Genomic DNA, 25618 nt, shown 5'->3' with positions numbered 1-25618 from the left:
CATTGATTGATTTGCAAATGTTCAACCATCCTTGTAGCCCAGGAATGAATCCCACCTGATCATGGTGGATAATCTTTTTAATGTGCTGTTGGATCCTATTTGCTAGGATCTTGTTGAGAATCTTAGCATCCATATTCATCAGTGATATTGGTCTGAAATTCTCCTTTTTGGTAGGGTCTTTGCCTGGTTTGGGGATCAAGGTAATGCTGGCTTTATAGAAAGTGTCTGGAAATTTTCCTTCTGCTTCAATTTTTTGAAACAGCTTCAGGAGAATAGGTGTTACTTCTTTGAAAGTTTGGTAGAATTCCCCCGGGAATCCATCAGGTCCTGGGCTCTTGTTTTTTGGGAGGTTTTTGATCACTGCTTCAACCTCTTCGATATCAGCCACAGCAACTTCTTTCAAGATATGTCTCCAAAGGCAAAGGAAACAAAAGTGAAAATGAACTTTTGGGACTTCATCAAAATCAAAAGCTTCTGCACAGCAAAGGAAACAGTCAACAAAACAAAGAGGCAACCCATGGAATGGGAGAAGATATTTGCAAATGACAGTACAGACAAAAGGTTGATATCCAAGATCTATAAAGAACTCCTCAAACTCAACACATGCAAAAAAAAAACAATCATATAGAAAATTGGGCAGAAGTGGAGACACTTCTCCAATGAAGACATATAAATGGCTATCAGAGTGCACCTGGGTGGCTCAGTTGGTTAAGCAACTGCCTTCGGCTCAGGTCATGATCCTGGAGTCCCAGGATCAAGTCCCACATCAGGCCCTCTGCTCTTTAGGGAGCCGGCTTCTCCTTCTGCCCTTTGCCCCTTTCATGGTCACACACACCTCTCTCTCAAATAAATAAAATCTTTAAGAAAAAAAATGGCTATCAGACACGTGAAGAAATGTTCATCATCATTAGCCATCAGGGAGATTCAAATTAAAACCACATTGAGATACCACCTTACACCACTTAGAATGGCCAAAATTAGCAAGACAGGAAACAACATGTGTTGGAGGGGATGTGGAGAAAGGGGAACCCTCTTACACCATTGGTGGGAATGCAAGTTGGTGCAGCCTCTTCGGAGAACAGTGTGGAGATTCCTCAAGAAATTAAAAATAGAGCTTCCCTATGACCCTGCAATTGCACTACTGGGTATTTACCCCAAAGATACAGATGTCGTGAAAAGAAGGGCCATCTGTACCCCAGTGTTTATAGCAGCAATGGCCACGGTCGCCAAACTGTGGAAAGAACCGAGATGCCCTTCAGTGGATGAATGGATAAGGAAGATGTGGTCCATATACACTATGGAGTATTATGCTTCCATCAGAAAGGATGAATACCCAACATTTGTAGCAACATGGACGGGACTGGAAGAGATGATGCTGAGTGAAATCAGTCAAGCAGAGAGAGTCAATTATCATATGGTTTCACTTATTTGTGGAGCGTAACAAATAGCATGGAGGACAGGGGAGTTAGAGAGGAGAAGGGAATTGAGGGAAATTGGAAGGGGAGGTGAACCATGAGAGACTATGGACTCTGAAAAACAATCTAAGGGTTTTGAAGGGGTGGGGGTGGGAAGTTGGGGGAACCAGGTGGTGGGTATTGGAGAGGGCAGGAATTGCATGGAGCATTGGGTGTGGTGCAAAAGCAGTGAATACTGTTACGCTGAATAGAAATAAAAAGTTTTAAAAAATAAGATCTTTCAGTCATTTCAGTGGAAAGAGCATAGGGTGCAAACTAAAAATCATAATAAAATCAGTAACACCAATGACTACTATTTCTTGAAGGTTTAAATACTGGGCATTATGATGTCTTTTCTGGTTTTAACAACTTATTTCATCTAGCTAGCTATTGGAGAATATCCTTAACCTCTCTCTAAGCTCTGATTTTTATCATCTATTTGGTATCTATTGATATCTGTTCTTTCTTAATAAAGGTATATTATTAGAATAAAATTATCTAATTATATCTATAAAATGATCTCTTTTACCTGTCTATCTTCAGTACATTATCTGTGTTTGAAATGATCTGGGTACATGATTGTATGAGATAATATACTGATAAAATATGTAGCATGTGGTCATAATGGTGGTTAACAACTGATCCTGACTTCTCTTGAGAGCACAGATGTGTTTGAAGCTGCTGACTTCTATGACCCTAGATAGTTTCCTGAATCCAAAATGTTTGCATATATTTGTTTATATGTGTTTATAATATATATCAATGAATATACATATTATATATGATTTAATTATGTTAATATAAGCCTTGTATTATGTTAATATAAAATATACTTACTACATTACATTTATTATATCATATAATATATAACAATGTAATGATTATGTAACAGTGTATAATTATAATATATAATGTATATAGTATGGTATATAAATATTAGTATGATAATATAATTGATATATTAATGTAATAATATGTAATAGTATGATATACATATTATTCATTGATGGTTAAGGGTTTTTGTGAAGCATGTTCATTTTATGAATTCTCTCCCTGCCATACATGGAAGTTTCTAATATTTTTTTATTTTTATAATGTTGGTATCCTTGCTATGTGCTTGTGATTAATACTGTGTTGTCTCTGTGGTTCAAATAATAAGCCCATACCCAAATTTTCTTATTTAATGTTCTGCCTATCAACAGTTTACTGGTTTTATTCTTTTTTTTTTTTTTTTGGAAGTTTTATTCTTGACTACAATTCTGACCACACTTTAATTTATATGTTTTGTCAGATTGTGGGATGAGCAGATTGTGAGGCTCCCCCAAAGCTTGGCTCATTGCCTTCTTTACATTCCTGGCATCTAGTACTTTGCTAGGTAGAACAAGAAGTGATCAGTATATGCTTATGAGATAAATAAACTAGGAAAGAATTGAAAGGAAGTCACACTGATCTGAGAGTAGCTTGTATTTCTAAGAATCAAGAAACTGAGCTTCTAAGAAATCTTAAGAAAGATTACTGATCTTGGAGGTTTGGACCACTAGGAAGACCATGTAATGCCAGATAAGTTAGAATTGCTGTTTTATCTATTTGTCTCTGGTGGGAGAGTATGAAATATAAATGTTCCAACTATTCTGAAACTTCTCTTTTAACTAACTTAATATATTATAATTCATTAAACAGAGGCGGGCTAGCAGAAAGACTAAATGGCCTACAGAATCGGGAGAGATCTGCCATTTCTTTGTGGAGACATCAATGTGTTTCTTACCAAAAGACACTTTCAGGTAAGGTCTGCACTGACATCTGAGACTGTGGGTAAAGAATGTGCCAATTAAAAGTATTTTTCATTAAGATATATAAAATTGGTCATTATTAGTTTATTATATTAAACTCCCCATGTTTTCTTTTTCTCCAGGTGTCCTTTAGGTCTTAGATATTGTTCTGAAAGATGAGTCCATTTTTATAGGGTCTTCTGATCCCTCCGTATAGAATTTCTCACAGTTCAATAGAAGACTTATTATTGATCTGACTTGGAGGGTTCTGTATTATGTCTTTCTTTTTTATGTCTTTTGCTATATCTGAAAGCCAGTAGCTTTTAGACTTTTGTGACCGCAACCCCTAGTAAGAAATACATCTTATATTTTCTCCCAGTTCACACATGACTTACATGCGCTCGCGCACACACACACACACACACACACACACATCCTGAAACAAACATTTTATAAACAATACTAACCTTAGTAGGTATGATATACTCTTCATTCTCTTTTATTTTTACCATAATCTTAGTCTCACTAAATTAGTGTGGGTCTCTTCTAATGAGTTGCAAGATACACTTTGAAAGTTGCTACTACCAACAAGTGACTACAAACCCTTATTTCCTAACAAATTGTTTGATACTAAAAATATTTCATATACCTAGAAAACCTTCCTTTCTGGTGAAACTGTGTTCTTTTTCATGGTTTCCTTCTGATTGGTCTCTCCATCAGGAGGTGGGGAAGAGGTGGGTGGGCATGGTCATCTATTCCAAATCTATTAATAGTTTTCTCTCCATGGGGATCCTTGGCATGTGCATTTTAATGGGCTCAAAGGTTAGTCTGGTAAATGTTAGCATGCAAATTAGAACAAGAATACTAGATCGAATATTCCACCAGTATGTTATCAACTCTTGAGCATTTCTCTGGAAGACTTTTTAAATTCTGGTCTATTTATTATCTTTAAAATACTTCCCACCTGGTACCTGGCTCTGACTCTTGATCTCAGGGTTGTGAGTTTGAGCCCATGTTGGGTATAGAGATTACTTAAAATTTTAAAATCATAAAAATAAAATAGGTATGCCTATCTTATTTTTAATAAAACATTTAAAATTTTTTTTCCAATTTATTTATTTTCAGAAAAACAGTATTCATTATTTTTTCACCACACCCAGTGCTCCATGCAAGCCGTGCCCTCTATAATACCCACCACCTGGCACCCCAACCTCCCACCCCCCCGCCACTTCAAACCCCTCAGATTGTTTTTCAGAGTCCATAGTCTCTCATGGTTCACCTCCCCTTCCAATTTACCCAAATTCCCTTCTCCTCTCTAACGCCCCTTGTCCTCCATGCTATTTGTTATGCTCCACAAATAGGTGAAACCATATGATAATTGACTCTCTCTGCTTGACTTATTTCACTCAGCATAATCTCTTCTAGTCCCATCCATGTTGCTAGAAAAGTTGGGTATTCATCCTTTCTGATGGAGGAATAATACTCCATAGTGTATATGAACCACATCTTCCTTATCCATTCGTCTGTTGAAGGCATCTTGGTTCTTTCCATAGTTTGGCGACCGTGGCGATTGCTGCTATAAACATTGGGGTAGAGATGGCCCTTCTCTTAACTAAATCTGTATCTTTGGGGTAAATAACCAGGAGTGCAATGGCAGGGTCATAGGGAAGTTCTATTTTTAATTTCTTGAGGAATCTCCACACTGTTCTCCAAAGAGGCTGCACCAACCTGCATTCCCACCAACAGTGGAAGAGGGTTCCCCTTTCTCCACATCCCCTCCAACACATGTTGTTTCCTGTCTTGCTAATTTTGGCCATTCTAAGTGGTGTAAGGTGATATCTCAATGTGGTTTTAATTTGAATCTCCCTGATGGCTAGTGATGATGAACACTTTTTCATGTGTCTGATAGCCATTTGTATGTCTTCACTGGAGAAGTGTCTGTTCATATCTTCTGCCCATTTTTTTATGTTTGCCTGTTTTGTGTGTGTTAAGTTTGAGGAGTTCATTATAGATCCTAGATATCAACCTTTTGTCTGTACTGTCATTTGCAAATATCTTCTCCCATTCCGTGGGTTGCCTCTTTGTTTTTTTGACCGTTTCCTTTGCTGTGCAGAATTTTAATAAAACATTTTTAATAAATAAAAATAAAATGGCTTAGTTGGTCAAGTGCCTGACTCTTGGTTTTGTCCTAAGTCCTGATCTCAAGGGTGGTGAGCTCCAGTACCACATTGGACTCCATACTCAGCAGTAGTCTGCTTGGATATTTTCTCCTTCCGACCCTTTTCTACTCACTTGTGCTCTCTCTCTCTCTCAAAAAAGTAAATAAATCTTAAAACAAAATAAAAATCATTTCCAGCTACCTTTTAGCAACCCTCTTTTCTCTTTCATATTCTTGTATTAGAGTATTATAATAAGTATCAGGATGACCTGATACATGTGACCCAAGAATATATTTTTTGTTACATGGTGCCAGAGATCAGCCTGTTGTTACATTTATTACTCTGTATGTTGCCATTTTTTTAAAACAAGGATTATATTTAAAAATCATATTTACAACTCATTTGATCAATCAGAAAGCCGAGCATATGTAAAGGTCGACAAGTTGTATTACTCAGGGAAGTCAGTAATACTCTGGAACAAGCACAAGAAAGAATTTAATAGTGTTTATATGTGAAAGCCACAGGGACAAGATTTCATGCTTCGGGCATATTGGTGTCAAAATGTTGTCAGGTCTTTTCCATGTGGTAGCTCACACTTCAAGTCCAATATAAAGAATGATTTCTTTTCCAATATTTTACCAGAAATTCTGAAGTGATTTTCACTGATCTGCTGAGACATGTATCCCTCCTTGAACTAATTAGTGTTGAGGTAGAATATAATAAATAGCACTATACTAGCCCCATGATTAACTTGTGATCTTTTTCTTTTAAGACATATTTAATAAAAATTAACATGTACCATTTGTGGTTTAATAATATATTATGCTATCTCCTTTTAGTGCTCTTTCATGTTCTCCTATTTATAAATACTACATTATACATACTTAACCTCTCAAATATGAATGTCCTTGACTTGGAGTGATCACTTTCTCCTATAGTCTATTCACCTGCACCTCTAACTAGTTCTGTTTAACTTTGTGTCATTTTGAATTAGTTAGGGGTTCTATGCATTAAAAATTTCTTTCGTTTTGCTTGAACTAGAATATGGCTTTGCCACCTAAGTTCTCAAACTAACTCTTTGTTCTTGTTCTGCTTTTCCCTCCCTTCCTTTGAAGTAATCATATAAGAGAATAGTAAGTTTAGATTTCTTTTTGAGGGGATTTATTATTTAAATTACTAGATTTCAATGAAGCAACTTTTATTTCTTAATGATATAAACCAGCTTTGTATTGAGAGTTTGAGATGGGGTAATGAGCCACAAGATGGTAAAATACAGTATGGGAAGAATGGAGGACAAGAAGAGGATGGCAAAGAGAGTAAATAGGATAGCTAGCTTTTCCTTGTAAGTCTGGCCCCTGCACACTTAAAAGGCCGAACATTGGGAGTACCATCTGTATGCTACATTAGTGTTCATGCCACACCCCTTTTTCCTTTCCCTCACAAAAAGGTAGAATGTTAATTCTTAAAGAATTAATTCTTAAAGATCTTACAGTATCAACTCCTCTTTGGGGGATGGAGAGAGTATGTGACCTAGAAGAGGGAAGTGACTTGCTCTGATTATTCAAATTAAAGGAAGAAACAGGGCTAGAACCCTAACGACCTGACTGCCTATGCCATGCTCTTTCTGTGGGAATGTGATCACATTCTGCCTCATAAAAATAATTTTTTCACTCCTCTACCAGTTTGTTCTTGATTGTACATTGAGGAATAGACAAATACCCTAGATTGGACTCTATATCTCCAGTATGGTATCTGTCCTGAATTTTATCGTCTTTATAGGCTTGTAATATCGTAAATAGCTGTTTATTATTGGAGAGGAAGACTTGGACAAGCTTTATTTGAACCATAAATTCCTAAGAAATAATTGGAGAAAAATAGCTTCTGTTTTCTTTTCTCCTTCAACATTGTCCTTCTCATTGTCGTATCATGTTTGGAGGTTTACTGTATGGCAAGGTATAATGCTGAGGGTGTACTACATATTGAAGCATTTAGTATGCAAAATAATGCTCTAAGATTCAATTTGCTTTCGTTAGTTTCCAGCTGAAAAAGCTATAGGTTGGGGCACCTGGGTGGTTCAGTTGGTTAAGCATCTGCCTTCTTAGATCATGATCCCAGGGTCCTGGGATCTATCCCCACATCAGGCTCCCAGATCAGTAGAGAGACTGCTTCTCTCTCCCCCTCCACTGTTCCCCCTGCTCGTCCCCCCCCCCGCAAATAAATAAATTAAATTAAAAGAAAAAAAGCTGTAGGTCAAATGACTATATGGTATAGATGAGTAAGTCCAGGTTTGAGGTTATCTCTGTAGTCCATGTTCTTATTCATTAATCTGTGTAGGCCTTCATTAGATGATCTTTTGGGCTAGAGAAAGGATTTAAGAATAGCAAGTGAGTAAGGAACAAGCAGAATTAGAAATACTGATTCCATGTTATGTTGTTTGGGGAAAAAGAAGTTTTTCACTGTGTAGGTCCATATCACATTCTTGGGACAGTGCTGTTTTAAGGAGCTTAGGACATAAATTTGAAGGTTATAAATAATGAATCTTGTGTAGGATACCCTAAAATCTTGTGATTTGGAAAGGGAGGTGGCAGATTGACTTCTTAATTATTCATGTTAATATATACTAGAAGTCATTCTACATTGTTGTCCAGTTTTATTACAGTGAATTGACCAAATTGTTAAGCATAGAGTGGAGAGAGTTTTCTGGAAGTTGGAATAAGAAAAATACCAAATCAAATAAGTGTGACCCTGTGCCTGAAATGAAGGGGAGAAATATGACCTTTTATTTGGCTCATAAGCACCAGATAGCTTATCTGGAATGTCCCTTATAATTTCCTTACAATTTGGGGATAGAGGGTATATAAATTATGCCATAAAGAAAAGACAAAAGCAAAATAAAACAAAACGACAGAGTCAACAATGAATCCATTACTTTGGTATAGGAATGTGCTTATCTCCAATAGATTTTACTTTCTTTTGTTTTTTTTTGTTTTTTTTTTTTAAAGATTTTATTTATTTATTTGACAGAGAGAAATCACAAGTAGGCAGAGAGGCAGGCAGAGAAAGAGAGAGGGAAGCAGGCTCCCTGCTGAACAGAGAGCCCGATGTGGGACTCGATCCCAGGACTCTGAGATCATGACCTGAGCCGAAGGCAGTGGCTTAACCCACTGAGCCACCCAGGGGCCCCAACTTTCTTTTGTTTTTTAACTACGTTCCATGCGCAACCTGAGGCTCAAACTAACCCTGAGATCTAGAGTCAGGTACTCTACCAACTGAGTCAGCCAGGCACCGCTTCAATAGATTTTTCTTTTACAAGTCTGAACATTTTTTAGATTTGGATTTTATTTTTTCTTTCTTCTAGGTGAATTTCTTATTTTTCAGGTCGATTAGATCTTCTTGTTGGCTTACAATACATCATCCCATTTTTCTCATTCCTTTTAATATAACTTACTATTGTAAACATGTATTAGGAAGAAGATTTCACTGTTTTGTTTACTTTGTGGTGTAGCAGAAACTTTTTCTTTCACTTTACAAATTTTTATTTTCTTATTTCTACTTATTTCTACATACTGAGTAAATTAAAAAAATAAATAAAAAGAAAAATTTATAAATATTAAATAGAGGTTGCTCCTTCTACCCCAATCCCAAAAGTGAAAATTTGTAATAGCTGAGATTTAATGGTGGATTTATTAAAATATCTATATTGTTAATCTAAACTCTCTGAGCCTCTAAATTTCCTTATCATAAGTGAGTGTAATAGTAGTACCTCAACTATTGAGCTTGTGCTAACAATAAATTGGCTTCATGGAAGCTAATTACTTCTTGGAAGCCATACAGCTGAAGGACAAAGTCAACAGTCAATAGATGTGAAAATAAAGAAACACTACATTATTCTGAGGTCAATTTTCATACCAGATCTAATAGTTCAGAAGCAACTAAAATCAGCTTTTCCTCCTCTTCTGCAGGGTTTGGATGTACCTTTGGATTTATAAGGTACTAAAGTCAAGAGTTCCATTTTCTTTCTTACACACGGAAATGGATTGTTCATCTTAGGTTAATTTTTTTTTTTAAGATTTTATTTATTTATTTGACAGAGAGATCTCTAATAGTGAGACAGTGAACACTAGCAGGGGGAGTGGGAGAAGGAGAAGCAGGCTTCTCACTGAGCAAGAAACCCGATGCAGTGCTTGATCATGACCTGAGATCATGACCTGAGCCAAAGGCAGATGCTGAGTGACTGAGCCATCCAGGCGCCTCATCATCTTAGGTTAATTTTGACTGAACTGGTATATATATTGGGCTTGACTTTCCCTTCTTCTAATGAGTTTACTTCAAAATCTAGGAATTAGTGGTAATTTTATGAACCACATCTTGGGTTTTGGTTAGATATTAAGTAAAACATATCTCACTTGGTCTATCTTTATTTCCTTCAGACATGAGAAGTAAAGGTTTACAAAATCAATGTGTAGATTGTAATTATTTACTTGAGGCCTTTCTTATGTTCCCCTTCAAAAAGTATTATCTAATTAATCCATAGTGAAAAGGGTTGTGAACTTCCTTATTGATTTGAAATGTTTGAGTGAATGTCTCCAACAAATCTCTCTGCCTTTTTTGAAAACATTTTATTTTGAGACACCTGTAGATTGACATGTAACTCATGCGGTTGTCAGAAACAATACAGAATGATTTTCTGTGCCCTTCACATGCTTTCCCCCAATGATGACATTTCTCCTAACTATACTATGGTAGCACAACCAGGATATGAATCCAGGATAGAATTCACTGAATTTATTCAAATTCTACCAATTTTACCTATAAATGTGTGTTTTCTTTGTGTAATTTTTAAAATTTTTTTATTTTATTTTTTTCAGTGTAATTTTTATCATGTATAGGTTCAGGTGCCCACCACGAGACTGGATACACACCAGTCCATCACCTCGTGTTACCCTTTTACAGCCACAGCCACCTCTTTCCTACCCTCCTCTCTAACACCTTGCACCACTAATCTGCTCACCATTTTTGTAGTTCTGTCATCTCAAAATGCTATGTAAATGGAGTAACATGGTGTATAACTTTTCGGGATTGACTTTTTTCACTCAGCATAATTCCCTCAAGATTTATCCAAATATATATATATATATATATATATATATATATATCAATAGTTAACTTCCTTTTATTGGGGAATAGTAATCCATGATATGGATGTACCAGTTTGTTTAACTATGCACATGCTGAAGGACCTTTTGATCATTTCCAAATTTGTGCTATAACAAGTAAAGGTGCTATGAACATTAGTGTACAAGTTTTTGAGTGAACATAGGTTTTTCTTTTTCTGATATAAATGATCAGGGGAGTAATTACCAGTTGTTCTAGTAACTGCATGTCTAGTTTTATAAGACATTACATGTTAATATCAAATATTTCAGTAAATAATTCTAACATAACATAAAAATTTCTTTAACACCTTTGCTTTGGGGATTTTATTTTTTCTTTTCTTCCCTCATGTATAGCTTACTTTTCTGGGCTGCTTTTTTTTTTTTTCCAATTTATTTATTTTCAGAAAAACAGTATTCATTATTTTTTCACCACACCCAGTGCTCCATGCAAGCCGTGCCCTCTATAATACCCACCACCTGGTACCCCAACCTCCCACCCCCCCGCCACTTCAAACTCTGGGCTGCTTTTTAACTCCCACTTACACCATTTAATAATCAGTTTTGTTTTCCATGTTTGTATCTTTGAGTACATTTCAGTATAAAAGACATATCTCAGGCTTCTTCAAACTTCAGTAAATTAATGTGCACTGTTTCCTTGGCTGGTTTGATTTTTGTTGTTTTTGTGGTCATTAAGGAGGGACTGAGGTTGGTTGTTTAAAGAACAGAGAGAAGTGTATGTGCTACGTATGAATGCTAGTGTAGATGGGTGTGTGAGTTGACAGGCAGAGAAGATAGGGCCAGAGGCCTGACTACTCAGGGCCTGGAGGCCATGATAGCATTTTCTTAACATTTACTGAAGTGTAAATAACATATGTTATATCAGTTTCAGGTGTACAACATAATGATTTGACAGTTCTATACATTAGTCAGTGTTCACCATAAGTATTGTTGTAATCTGTCACCATATAGTGTTACTACATTGTATTGTTAACTAACTAACTATATTCCTTGTGCTGTACTTTTCATTTCCATGATTTACTATTTTATAACTGGATGTTTGAACTTCTTTACTCCCCTCTATTTATTTTGTCATCCTCATCCCTGGCCCACCTTCCAAAGTGATGCCTTAGAAATATGCATTTTGAAATGTGGCTGTGGAAGAAAGAATGGATGATAATAGAGGCAGAAGAAAAATATTTCCTAGATTTCTCTTCTGGAACCTTTCTATTTTTCTTCTCTTTGAAAGGAAACAGTTTTCTAACACTGCTTTGTGATGGCCCATTTTTATTATGTGATGTCCAAAGCATTTCATGTGTTTGCTAGCACATTTAATCCTCATTATAACCTTCCAGTTAGGTCTTTATAATACTATTTATAGATGAAGAGGGATGCTGGGTGGCTCAGCTGTTAAGAGCTGTACCTTCGGTTCAGGTCATGATCCCAGGGTCATGGAATCAAAGCCTCACTTCAGGTTCCCTGCTCTGCCAAAAGCCTGCTTCTCCCTCTCCCACTCCCCCTGCTTCTATTTTCTCTCTCACTGTATCTCTCCCTGTCAAATAAATAAAATCTTTAAAAATAAATAAATAAGAATAAAAAAATAAAGATGAAGAGAATGTAGACAGGCACAGCCCTTTGTGTCTGGCCAGTAGGTAGCAGAGCCAGATTTGCATCAGGCTGTCAGTGGCCTGTGATCATAGACCATCTCCTTCTAGGTAAATTGTTGGAAGGTAGATCCAGGCAGGTGCTGAAATATATACCTATGGCATGACATGAACAGGCCTTGTTCAGGCTGTATTTAGTAAGAGCATGACAAATATTTTCATGATATGTTTGTTATCTAAGTTTTTAAAACTAGAAATAGTTAAGGATATTCTTAGATGGACAAAACCTGTTATTACTTAGGAAGAGAGTAGGGGGGAAAAGGTAAGTGAAACAAACAAACAAATGTTCTTCAGATAAATTATTTTTCACTAGGAGATTTTTGTTCTGAAAAGTTCACTCTGAATTTGAGAAAGATTGTGGTGGTGGGAGGAGGGAAGAAACAAGTAAAATTAGTGAAGTGCAGTAACATTTACTGATGTCCAAAGCAGAATTCTCTCTGAATTTTCTTTTTCCTCACCTTGTGGCTATCAAATATTTTGAGAGTAGTCACTAAGCATGTTTGTGTGAGTTCTCACTTTGGAACACCCTTCAATATGCCTGAGAAGTAAAAATCATGTAGGTTTTCTGTGCATGTGTATGTGTTTCAAACATAATATATAAGTTGTCTTGAGCTTAGGTTAGTATTACAAGAGCAAAGAATGAACTTAGTTATTCATATTGGCATTAGTATTTAATAGTTTTTATATTACCATTTTTATATTTTCTTGCCTTTTGCCACTAGGTCATGGTCAGCTGAAATTTTGTGAAGTGTAGGCCACAAAATACTGTAACTCCTGTAACCCTTTCTCCCCTAATGCTCTTGGCAGGATCTTGATACTGCCACCAGGGAAACCTTGCTTTCCACTTAGAACACTAGCCAGCCTTCTTTGGACCTCTCCCCAGTTAGTTGGTAGAATGCCCATGTTAGTCACCTAGACGTGGTACTGAGTCTCCTTAAAATTCACAGTTATTCAATTGTCAGAATCTATTAGATAACTGTTCACTATTAGTATATCTGCTTAAAGTAAATATGTTCAAATTTCAGGAGTTCTTATTTTTTGATTTCTCTTATATTTTTAATTTCCTAGTTTCTTTGCATTAAGAATAATTATTTCCTTAATTTTCCCACCATGATTTTTACAAAATTATGTTCACTGCCTTATTGTTTTTCTAGGTGACACATTTTATTACACATGTCCCCTTCAAAGGTTTTTTTTTGTGTGTGTGTGTTTTTTGTGGGGTTTTTGGTTTTTATTTATTTGAGAGGGGATGAGAGAGGGGAGGGTTAGAGGAAGAAGCGGACTCCTGTTAGCAGGGAGCCCAGTGTGGGACTTGATCGCGAGACTCTAGGATCATGACCTGAATGGACAGCAGTTGCTTAATCCACTGAACCACCCAGGCACCCATGGGATTTTTGTTTTTATTTGTTGTTCTTTTCTCCTCCAGAGAACAGTGTCTGAATTTAGGGGGGAACTCTGCCATTTGTTGTTTCTTTTTGGATTTCTGGTTACCAGACTTGAAAGTTTTTAGAGATAATGCAAATAGGTGAGACTGGAATTCAGATTGAACAGAAAATAGAAGTGATGACTCCCACTGATTACGGCTTCCTGCCAGGCACTTAGTGAGGCAGTGCCTACACACTTCTTCATGTTACTGGTCATCTCTAGAACCGTTCAAAGCTGCACTATGCCTTCCAGATCATAAAAGTACCCAGAATGTTCTATCGTGTCCATAGAATCAGAAATTGTTTGTTAAATGAAGAACGCTGATTTGGGGATGGGAGACAGGGTCACTACCCTTTTAGATTCTGTTTTTCACTGCCTATTGTTAACCAAGCAATGTGGGGTGGGTTTTTTTGTTTTGGGGAGCTTTTTTTGTTGTTTAAGATCACTTCAATTAGCTAATTGAAAACATTGATTTTCCTTTAAGTTGTATTGTAGAAGATAAACAACTAAGTTTAGTGTCTTTTTCTATAAAATTGTCTTGTGCATCATTTATGCAGAGGAAAAATTTTTGTACCTGTATTTCTTCGTTTCCTTTTTTTTTTTTTTTTTAAAGATTTTATTATTTGACAGAGAGAGAAAGCACAAAACTGGAGAGCATCAGGCAAAGGGAGAGGGAGAAATAGGCTCCCTGTGCAATAGAGAGCCTGATGCAGGGCTCTATCCCTGGGATCATAACCTGAGTCCAGCACAGTTCCTTAACTGACAAATAAGCCACCCAGGCACCCCTGAACCTATATTTCTGTTTTGGTTTTAGTTATATAAATACATTTTCTTTTCCCATACTCATGGTTTACTGGTGCTTAGAATCTCTGAGAGATGGATGGTTGCAGGAGAGGGTCACGGATAAGAAGCTAGACAGATAATTGTTTATTTATTAATTCAACAAGTGTTTATTGAGGGAGTACAGTATACCAAACACTGTGTACTATGAGTAAGCAAGATCTGGTCACTGCACTTAACAGAATTTCCATTTTAGTGGTTAGATGATAAGCAGCGAAAGAATATAGGTAAAGGTTGTCATAGTAAAGGATTTGTGAAGGAGTGAGGGTGGGCACTATACTAGACAGGCCATGGAAGAGAACTTCAGATTTATAGTGGGTACTTCCAGCCTCTGTCTGTGTTCTAGGACAGATTATCAAAGGAAGATGACTAACTAATTATGGAACATTAGAGGTTTTGGTCTTTATTAATTTTTGCCGGAAAAATTGTATTTTGTTTGAGATTTAGAAGAGCCCAGTTTTTTCCCGTTTCTATTTTTTCCCCAGTTTCATTGAGAAAAGCAATATATAAATGTAAGGTATACATCATAAATATTTGTAATACAAATATCATAAAACAATTTCACAATAAGTTCAGTTGATATCTATCATCTTATATAGGTATAAAAAATAAAGGAAAAAAATCAACATTTTTTTCTTATGATGAAAACTATTAGGATTTACTGTTTTAGCATTAGTCATTTCTGTAGGTTACCTCCCTAGTACTTATATATCTTATAACTAGAAGTTTATACCTTTTGATAATCTTCATCCTGCTCCCCTCACACACACACACACACACACACACACACGTGTGCATGCACACTCATGTGTCCGCATGCATATGTTTGCTCCCCTCCAACTCTGGTAACCACAAATCTGATCTCTTCCTCTGTAAATTTGGGTATTTTTTGTTTTTTTGTTTTTATTTTTTTGGGATTCCACATATTAGTGAGGTCATATAATATTTTTCTTTCTTTGACTTATTTCACTTAACATAATGCCCTCAGGGTCCATCTATGCTGTCACAAATGACAAGATATTTCCTTTTTATAACTGAATAGTATTCCATTAGTATTCCATTTTTACTATATATATATAAAGTCATTCCAGTGTGTGTGTGTATGCATGTATATATATACATACACATATAACACATTTTCTTCATCCATTCATCTACTGATGGACAATTAGGTAGTTTCCATATCTTTGCTGTTGTAAATAATTCTGCTATGAACATGGACATGCAGATATCTTTTCAAGTTAGTGTTTTCACTTTCTTTGAATCGATACCCAGAAGTAGAATTGGTGGATCTTATGGTATTTCTATTTTATTTTTTTAAAAAGGTTTTATTTATTTATTGGAGAGAAAGAGAACAAGTCAGAGAGAGAGGCAGAGGGAGAGGGAGAAGCAGATTCCCTGTTGAGCAGGGTGTGTAAATGTGTAGATTGCTTTAGGTAACCTAGACATTATACTTCCATTTTCCTTTCATTTCTTGTTTTTGGAACAGTTTCAGGAGAATAGGTATTCATTCTTCTTTAAATGTTTTGGTAGAATTCCCCTGGGAAGCCATCTGGCCCTGGGCTCTTGTTTGTTCAGAGACTTTTGATGATTGCTTCGATCTCCTTACTGGTTATGGGTCCGTTCAGGTTTTCTGTTACTTCCTGGTTTAGTTTTGGTAGTTTACTTGTCTCTAGGAATGCATCCATTTCTTCCAGATTGTCAAATTTGCTGGCGTATAGTTGCTCATACTGTGTCCTTATAATTGTTTGTATTTCTTTGGTGTTGGTTGTGATCTCTCCTCTTTCACTCATGATTTTATTAATTTGGGTGCTTTCTCTTTCCTTTTCGATAAGTCTGGCCAGAAAATTAATTAATTCTTATTAATTCTTTTATTAATTCTTTATTATTAATTAATTAATTCTTTCAATGAACCAGCTCCTAGTTTCGTTGATTTGTTCTCTGGTTCTTTTGGTTTCTATTTCACTGATTTCTGCTCTCATCTTTATTATTTCTCTTCTCCTGCTGGGGGTTTAAGGCTTACTTTGCTGTTCTTTCTCCAGCTCGCTTAGGTGTAGGGTTAGGTTGTGTACTTGAACCCTTGTTTTTTGAGAAAGGCTTGTATTACTATATACTTTCCTCATAGAACCGCCTTTGTGGTGTCCCAAGGATTTTGAACAGTTTTGTCTTCATTTTCATTTGTTTCCATGAATTTTTTTAATTCTTCTTTAATTGCCTGGTTGACCCATTCGTTCTTGAGTAGGATGCTTTTTAGCCTCCGTGGGTATGAGTTCTTTCCAACTTTCCTCTTGTGGTTGAATTCTAGTTTCAAAGCACTGTGGTTTGAAAATATGCAGGGAATGATCCCAATCTTTTGGTACCAATTGAGCCCTGATTTGTGACCCAGGATGTGATCTGCTATTATACTGCTATGTATATTCTGCTATGTATATTATATATACATGGAGAATGTTCCATTGCACTAGAGAAGAATGTGTATTCTGTTGCTTTTGGATGGAATGTTCTGAATAGATCTGTGATGTTCATGTGGTCCATGTATCATTTAAAGCCTTTATTTCCTTGTTGATCTTTTCTGTAGATGATCTGTCCATTTCAGGGAGGGGAAAGTTAAAAGTCCCCTACTATTATTGTATTATTGTTGATGTGTTTCTTTGATTTTGTTATTAGTGGCTCATATAATTGGCTGCTCCCATATTAGGGGCATAGATATTTAAAACTGGTAGATCTTCTTGTTGGACAGACCATTTAAGTATGATATAGTGTCTTTCCTCATCTCTTGGTATAGTCTTTGGCTTAAAATCTAATTTGTTGATATAAGGATTGCCACCCCAGCTTTCTTTTGATGTCCATTAGCATGGTATATTGTTTTCCACCCCCTCATTTTAAAACTGGAGGTGTCTTGGGGTCTAAAATGAGTCTCTTGGAGACACCATATCTATGGTTCTTGTTTTTTTATCCAGTATGATACCCTTTGTCTTTTGTTTGGTGCATTTAGCCCATTTACATTCAGGGTAACTATTGGAAGATATGAATTTAGTGCCATTGTATTGCCTGTAAGGTGACTGTTACTGTATATTCTCTCTGTTCCTTTCTAGTCTATGTTACTATACCAAGAGATGAGGAAAGACCCTTTCTTTGCTTAGAGGACCTCTTTCAATATTTCCTGTAGGACTGTTTTGGTGTTTGCAGATTCTTTTAGTTTTTGTTTGTCCTGGAAACTTTTTATCTCTCCTATTTTCAATGACAGTTTAGTTGATTAAAACTCTTCGGAGGGTGCCTGGGTGGCTTAGTTAGTTAAACGCCTGCCTTTGGCTCAGATCCTGATCTCAGAGTCCTGGGATCAAGCCCTGTGTCAGGCTCCCTCCCTAGACTGCTTCTCCCTCTCCCTCTGCTCCTGCCCCTACTTCTGCTGCTCTCTTTCTCTCTCTCTCTCAAATAAATAAAATCTAAAAAACTAAAAATAAAGCAAAAGGTGTTGGGATTGGATTTCTTTTATAAAAGAAGAAATTTATCAAAACCAAATATATTACTTTTATAACTAAGGAGGAAGGGAGGAAAATGTGAAGTAGCAAGTAGCACCCGGGATTTTACTACAAAAATGTGTGCCATTATATCAGGAGGTGAATAACTCAATAAAGAATCTGGTTTTTTCAGTGAGACAGGTTTTCAAAATTCAGAGTATAAGGTGTTGGTTGTCCTTGAGCATGATCAGCTATGAACAAGCTCAGAGGCTTGGTTTTGTTATCTCTGACACTACAAGTTCCCATTAGGCCATTCCTCCTCTTGCTCTCCTTGTTACCTGCACAAAGCTTACAGAGGCGTTTCTGTGCTTCTGATGCACAGAAAGGCTGAGACTGGAAGAACACTGGCCCTGGGACCACCCACTGCCCCCATAGTACTTCTGGCTGAGCTGAGGAGTAGTGGCTGCAGGACATGCAAAATAGGGTCCCACTGACCCTTTTGGGAATAGGCACCAAGAAATATGGCCCGTGCCTCTTCTCATTGCTTTCAAGGGACCCGTCTGGGGCTGGGGAGCCCCTGAAAATGGGATCATTTTTCAGAATCACCACTTGAATGGTCAAGAGAGGAAGAAGGTATGTCAGGACCAACATTTTCTATACAGAAACAGTGGTATGAGTAGGAAGAACAGTCAAGAATCCTGTGTAGCTATGTGTGTGTCTAAAAAGCTTACCTAATTTCTTTGCTGTAATATTTTCTCATAATTAAAGAATAATTGGGGGTAGAAAATATTAGGCTGATTATTTCTACCAAAGAAAGCTGATTGGCAAATTAAGAACCCTTTATTTAGTTGAAAAATAATTGTTAGTAAATACATTTGATTTCATCTAAGTCTCCTGCAACTGTGTTTCTAAAGTTAGGAAAGAGAGCTATGGTGAGCTATTCATTTAATTTGTCTGATTTGAAGCAATATTTTATGCCTTTTAAATATTTTGTTTCAGTAGGGACATAGGGGATTTGGGGCATAATAGGACACATTTTTTTTTCAATTTATTTATTTTCAGAAAAACATTATTCCTTATTTTTTCACCACACCCAGTGCTCCATTCAAGCCATGCCCTCTATAATACCCACCACCTGGTACCCCAACCTCCCACACCCCCGCCACTTCAAAGCCCTCAGACTGTTTTTCAGAGTCCATAGTCTCTCATGGTTCACCTCCCCTTCCAATTTACCCAAATTCCCTACTCCTCTCTAACGCCCCTTGTCCTCCATGCTATTGGTTATGCTCCACAAATAAGTGAAACCATATGATAATTGACTCTCTCTGCTTGACTGATTTCACTCAGCATAATCTCTTCCAGTCCCGTCCATGTTGCTACAAAAGTTGGATATTCGTCCTTTCTGATGGAGGCATAATACTCCATAGTGTATATGGACCACATCTTCCTTATCCATTCATCCGTTGAAGGGCATCTTGGTTCTTTCCATAGTTTGGCGACTGTGGCCATTGCTGCTATAAACATTGGGGTACAGATGGCCCTTCTTTTCACGACATCTGTGTCTTTGGGGTAAATACCCAGGAGTGCAATTGCAGGGTCGTAGGGAAGCTCTATTTTTAATTTCTTGAGGAATCTCCACACTGTTCTCCAAAGAGGCTGCACCAACTTGCATTCCCACCAACAGTGTAAGAGGGTTCCCCTTTCTCCACATCCTCTCCAACACATGTTGTTTCCTGTTTTGTTAATTTTGGCCGTTCTAACTGGTGTAAGGTGATATCTCAATGTGGTTTTAATTTGGACTTCCCTGAGGGCTAATGATGATGAACATTTTTTCATGTGTCTGATAGCCATTTGTATGTCTTGATTGGAGAAGTGTCTGTTCATATCTTCTGCCATTTTTTGATGTGTTTGCCTGTTTCGTGTGTGTTGAGTTTGAGGAGTTCATTATAGATCCTGGAGATCAACCTTTTGTCTGTACTGTCATTTGCAAATATCTTCTCCCATTCCGTGGGTTGCCACTTTGTTTTGTTGACTGTTTCCTTTGCTGTGCAGAAGCTTTTGATTTTGATGAAGTCCCAGAAGTTTATTTTTGCTTTTGTTTCCTTTGCCTTTGGAGACATATCGTGAAAGAAGTTGCTGTGGCTGATATCAAAGAGATTACTGCCTATGTTCTCCTCTAAGATTCTGATGGATTCCTGTCTCATGTTGAGGTCTTTTATCCATTTTGAGTTTATCTTTGTGTACGGTGTAAGAGAATGGTCGAGTTTCATTCTTCTACATATAGCTGTCCAGTTTTCCCAGCACCATTTATTGAAGAGACTGTCTTTTTTCCACTGTATGTTTTTTCCTGTTTTGTCAAAAATTAATTGACCATAGAGTTGAGGGTCCATATCTGGGCTCTCTACTCTGTTCCACTGGTCTATGTGTCTATTTTTATGCCAGTACCATGCTGTCTTGGTGATCACAGCTTTGTAATAAAGCTTGAAATCAGGTAAGGTGATGCCGCCAGCTTTATTTTTGTTTTTCAACATTTCCTTAGCGATTCGGGGTCTCTTCTGATTCCATACAAATTTTAGGATTATTTGCTCCAGCTCTTTGAAGAATGCCGGTGGAATTTTGATCGGAATGGCATTAAAAGTATAGATTGCTCTAGGCAGTATAGACATTTTAACAATGTTTATTCTTCCAATCCAAGAGCATGGAATGGTCTTCCATCTTTTTGTGTCTTCTTCAATTTCTTTCATGAGTGTTCTATAGTTCCTCAAGAACAGATCCTTTATCTCTTTGGTTAGGTTTATTCCCAGGTATCTTATGGTTCTTGGTGCTATAGTAAATGGAATCGATTCTCTAATTTCCCTTTCTGTATTTTCATTGTTAGTGTATAAGAAAGCCACTGATTTTTGCACATTGACTTTGTATCCTGCCATGCTGCTGAATTGCTGTATGAGTTCCAGTAGTTTGGGGGTGGAGTCTTTTGGGTTTTCCATATAAAGAATCATGTCATCTGCAAAGAGAGAGAGTTTGACTTCTTCATTACCAATTTGGATACCTTTTATTTCTCTCTGTTGTCTGATTGCTGTTGCTAGAACTTCTACTACTATGTTGAACAGGAGTGGTGAAAGTGGGCATCCTTGTCTTGTTCCTGATCTCAATGGGAAGGCTGCAAGCTTTTTCCCATTGAGGATGATATTTGCTGTGGGTCTTTCATAGATAGATTTGATGAGGTTCAGGAATGTTCCCTGTATCCCTATACTTTGAAGCGTTTTAATCAGGAACGGATGCTGGATTTTGTCAAATGCTTTTTCTGCATCAATTGAGAGGACCATGTGGTTCTTCTCTCTTCTCATATTAATTTGTTGTATCACATTGATTGATTTGCGAATGTTGAACCATCCTTGTAGCCCAGGGATGAATCCCACCTGATCCTGGTGGATAATCTTTTTAATGTGCTGTTGGATCCTGTTGGCTAGGATCTTGTTGAGAATCTTAGCATCCATATTCATCAGTGATATTGGTCTGAAATTCTCCTTTTTGGTAGGGTCCTTGCCTGGTTTGGGGATCAGGATAATGCTGGCTTCATAGAAAGAGTCTGGAAGTTTTCCTTCTGCTTCAATTTTTTGAAACAGCTTCAGGAGAATAGGTGTTACTTCTTCTTTGAAAGTTTGGTTGAATTCCCCAGGGAATTCTTCAGATCCTGGGCTCTTGTTTTTTGGGAGGTTTTTGATCACTCCTTCATTCTCTTTACTACATATCAGTCTATTCAGGTTGTCAGTTTCTTCCTGGTTCAATTTTGGGAGTTTATATTTTTCCAGGAATGCATCTATTTCATCTAGGTTGCTAATCTTATTGGGATATAACTGTTCATAATAACTTCTGATGATTGCTTCTACTTCCTTGGTGTTAGTTGTGATCTCTCCCTTTTCATTCATAATTTTATGAATTTGGGCTTTCTCTCTTTTCTTTTGGATTAGTGTAGCCAGTGGCTTATCGATCTTATTGATTCTTTCAAAAAACCAGCTTCTAGTTTCATTGATACGTTCTACTGTATCTCTGGTTTCTACCTCATTGATCTCAGCTCTAATCTTGATGATTTCCCTTCTTATGTGTGGAGTTGGTTTGATTTGTTGTTGATCCTCCAGTTCTTTAAGGTGTAGAGATAGCTGCTGTGTTCTGGATTTTTCAGTTTTTTTGAGCGAGGCTTGGATGGCTATGTATTTTCCCCTTAGGACCACCTTTGCTGTATCCCGTAGGTTTTGGACCGAAGTGTCTTCATTCTCATTGGTTTCCATGAATTGTTTCAGTTCTTCTTTGATCTCCTGGTTGATCCAAGCATTCTTAAGCAAGGTGGTCTTTAGCTTCCAGGTGTTTGAGTTCCTTCGGAACTTTTCCTTGTGATTGAGCTCCAGTTTCAAAGCATTGTGATCTGAGAATATGCAGGGAATAATCTCAGTCTTTTGGTATCGGCTGAGTCCTGATTTGTGACCCAGTATGTGGTCTGTTCTGGAGAAGGTTCCGTGTGCACTTGAGAAGAATGAGTATTCTGTTGTTTTAGGGTGGAATGTTCTGTATATATCTATGAGGTCCATCTGGTCCAATGTGTCATTCAATGCTCTTGTTTCTTTATTGATTTTCTGCTTCGATGATCTGTCCAATTCTGAAAGAGGCGTGTTAAGATCTCCTACGATTAGTGTATTCATATCAATATGACTCTTTATCTTGATTAACAGTTTTCTTAAGTAATTGGCTGCTCCCATATTGGGAGCATAGATATTTACAATTGTTAGATCCTCTTGGTGGATAGTCCCTTTAAGGATTATGTAGTGTCCTTCTGTATCTCTGAGTACAGTCTTTAGTTTGAAGTCTAATTTATCTGATATGAGAATCGCTACCCCAGCCTTCTTTTGAGTCCCATTGGCATGAAAGATGCTTCTCCATCCCTTCACTTTCAGTCTGCGTGTATCTTAGGTTCAGAATGGATCTCTTGTAGACAACATATGGATGGGTCCTGTTGTTTTATCCAATCTGCAACCCTGTGCCGTTTTATGGATGCATTTAGGCCATTCACATTGAGAGTGATTATTGATAGATACGTTTTTATTGACATCAAGTTACCTTTGAAGTCTTTCTTTCTGTAGACTGTCTCTATATTTCTGTTCAGTGCTGTTCTTGGGATTTTTCCTCTTTTATAGAACCCCCCTTAATATTTCCTGCAGTATCGGCTTGGTGGTTGCATAGTCTTTTAAGCCTTGCCGGTCTTGAAAGCTCTTTATCTCTCCATCCATTTTGAATGTCAATCTTGCTGGATAAAGTATTCTTGGCCGCATGTTCTTCTCATTTAGTGCCCTGAATATATCTTGCCAGCCTCTTCTGGCTTGCCAGGTCTCTGTGGACAGGTCTGACGTTATTCTGATGGGCTTCCCTCTGTAAGTAAGGAGCCTCTTTGCCCTGGTGGCTTTTATGAGATTATATCTACAATTATAATTCCTCAATTTGACTATCAGGTGTCGTGATGTTTTTTTGGAGTGTATAATCTTGGGTGGAGACCGTTCAGCCTCCAGTACATGAATGCTGGTTTCATTCGTGAGATTCGGAAAATTTTCATGAAGGACTTGTTCCATGATATCTTCTAGACTTCTTTCTTTCTCCTCCCCTTCAGGGATTCCAATAATTCTGACGTTGGAACACTTCATGGCATCATTTATTTCCCTGATTCTGCTTTCATGGTTTCTAAGCTGTTTGTTCCAGGCTTCCTCCTGATCCTTTCTCTCTATCTGTTTGTCCTCCAGATCACTAATTCTATCTTCTGTCTCAGTTACCCTAGCTTTGAGAGAGTTTAGATTAGATTGGAACTCATTGAGAGCATTGTGAACCTCCTCCCTGGTAGCTTTAAGCTTCACCCTAACATTGTGAACATCCTGTCTGGTCGCTTTCAGTTCGGCCCTAATCAGTTCTGTTTGGTCATCCATGGCTTTCTCCAACCTAGCTATTGCCTGGATAATTGTTAGCCTGAATTCTCTTTCCGACATATTGTCTATGTTGATAGCCATTAGCTCTGTTGCAGAAGGTCCATCCTCTGTATTTTTCTTCTGTTGGGCATTCCTCCTCCTAGTCATTTTGGTGGGAGATGACTGAACAGATGTAGCAGGATGTATCAACTCTGGTGCAGGCAAGGTGCACCCTGGAACACTTCTGAGCAATCAGGATTCCCCACCCAAACGAGAGACAAAAGAAAAGAAAAAGAAAAAAGAGAGAGAGAGAGAGACAGGAAAGAAAGGGAAGATGAAAAAGAAGGTTCAGCCCAGATGGGCCCCAAGGTAAGATTTATGAAGTAGACAAACAAAAGGAGATAAAAAGACTGATACAAGTATATGGTAAGAGAAAAAAAAAAAATATATATATATATATATATATATATATGCAAATAAAGAAAGAACCTCGTCAAAAAGATCCACAAGTGTAAAATTTATATGCTATGAGGACAAACACAAAAAACACAGAAATACTGGTGGAAGAAGATGCGAGAGTTCTTATAAATTCTCAGTGTGTGTGAGGAAGGGTGTTTTGATTCTTCCTGGATGTATCTTGATATCTTTGTTAAAGGACTCAACTTTCCTAAGATAAGGGGGATTAAAAATTGGTTTACCTATAGGAGTAGTATTGATTGGGGAAAGGGGATTACTTTGAGGTTTAACTCTATATGAATATTAGAGGATAAAAATAAAAAGGAATATACTAGACTAAACTAAACTAAAATTTTTAAAAAAGGAATTCAAAAAATAAAATGCAAAAGAAAAACATAGGTGTATGTATCAAAAAGTTCAGGTTAGAAAGGTATTATGGAATTTGATGTACTGTACAGCTCACTGTGATGGTAAATAGGTTAAAAAAATTACCTAGGTGTAAAAAAAATATATATATGAACCGGAATAGTGGAAACGAGTGAACAATACAAGTTTTCCTATGAAGTAGTGGTCGTTCTCTTGTAGTCCTGTTTTTTTTTCTTTCTTGGTTTGTTTTTTGGGGGAGGGGCCTGCCACGTAGGTTGTCAGTCAATGATGTTTCCTGAGTTGAGTCCTCTCGCCCCCCTCAAGGGGGTGGGATCTGGGGCAACTTGGTTTTTTTTATGCTTTTGTTCTCTGGCGGTTTTTATGCTTGTTCACTTTTTTTCCTCTCACCTTGACCGCCTTTGATGGTTTTTGTAGTATTAGAAGAAATCAAACCATACCCTGATCTCCCTCTCAGAGAGAAGCCTCAGTCTGGGTGCAGAAGCTGAATAAATTCCCCCTTGGCCGCTGGCAGCGCAGGTTCCAAGTTGCAGACCCTGGGGGCACAGGATCTTTTGCTCGTACCCAAAGCCAAGGCAGTGGCGGCTGTCTAGGAGCTCCGGACCGCTAGAGAGGTTCCAAGCAGCGATCGCACACTGAGATTTTGCCGCCGGCCCGGGCTGGGAGTGCCCCGCTTGCGCGCACCTCTTTTCAGAGTAGGCTATGGGTCGGGCGCGCGTCTGGGGCACCGAGAACGGGGCGCTGGTCCGTAAGCCCCAGGCTGGGCTTTTGCGCGCCTCTGTCAGGGGAAGAATTTTGGGTGCGTGGCTTAGGTCTTGAAACAATGGCGCGGGTCAAAGAGCACCGGCCGGGCCTTTGTAACTCAGGGGAGCTTGAGGGACGTGCGCGTGTGTCTTAAGCTTTGTGGT

At 37.6% G+C, this 25618-nt stretch overlaps 1 protein-coding gene across 8 annotated transcripts in view; it reads left to right on the top strand.

The window, feature by feature from the left end:
* SPIDR (scaffold protein involved in DNA repair) overlaps nucleotides 1–25618 on the top strand; it is a 693030-nt gene that overhangs the window by 318119 nt on the left and 349293 nt on the right. For all 8 annotated transcript variants that reach the window (XM_044245633.1, XM_044245631.1, XM_044245632.1 and 5 more), the window contains one exon: nucleotides 3135–3235. In XM_044245633.1, coding sequence (XP_044101568.1) covers nucleotides 3135–3235 — 101 coding nt within the window. The remainder of the gene's footprint in view (nucleotides 1–3134; nucleotides 3236–25618) is intronic.

This window comes from Neovison vison, chromosome 4 (genome assembly GCF_020171115.1).
Source record: "Neovison vison isolate M4711 chromosome 4, ASM_NN_V1, whole genome shotgun sequence".
In the NCBI taxonomy this organism is placed as follows: Eukaryota; Metazoa; Chordata; class Mammalia; order Carnivora; family Mustelidae; genus Neogale; species Neogale vison.
The sequence above is the reverse complement of the archived record's forward strand: the minus strand, read 5'-3'. Positions and strand labels throughout refer to the sequence as shown.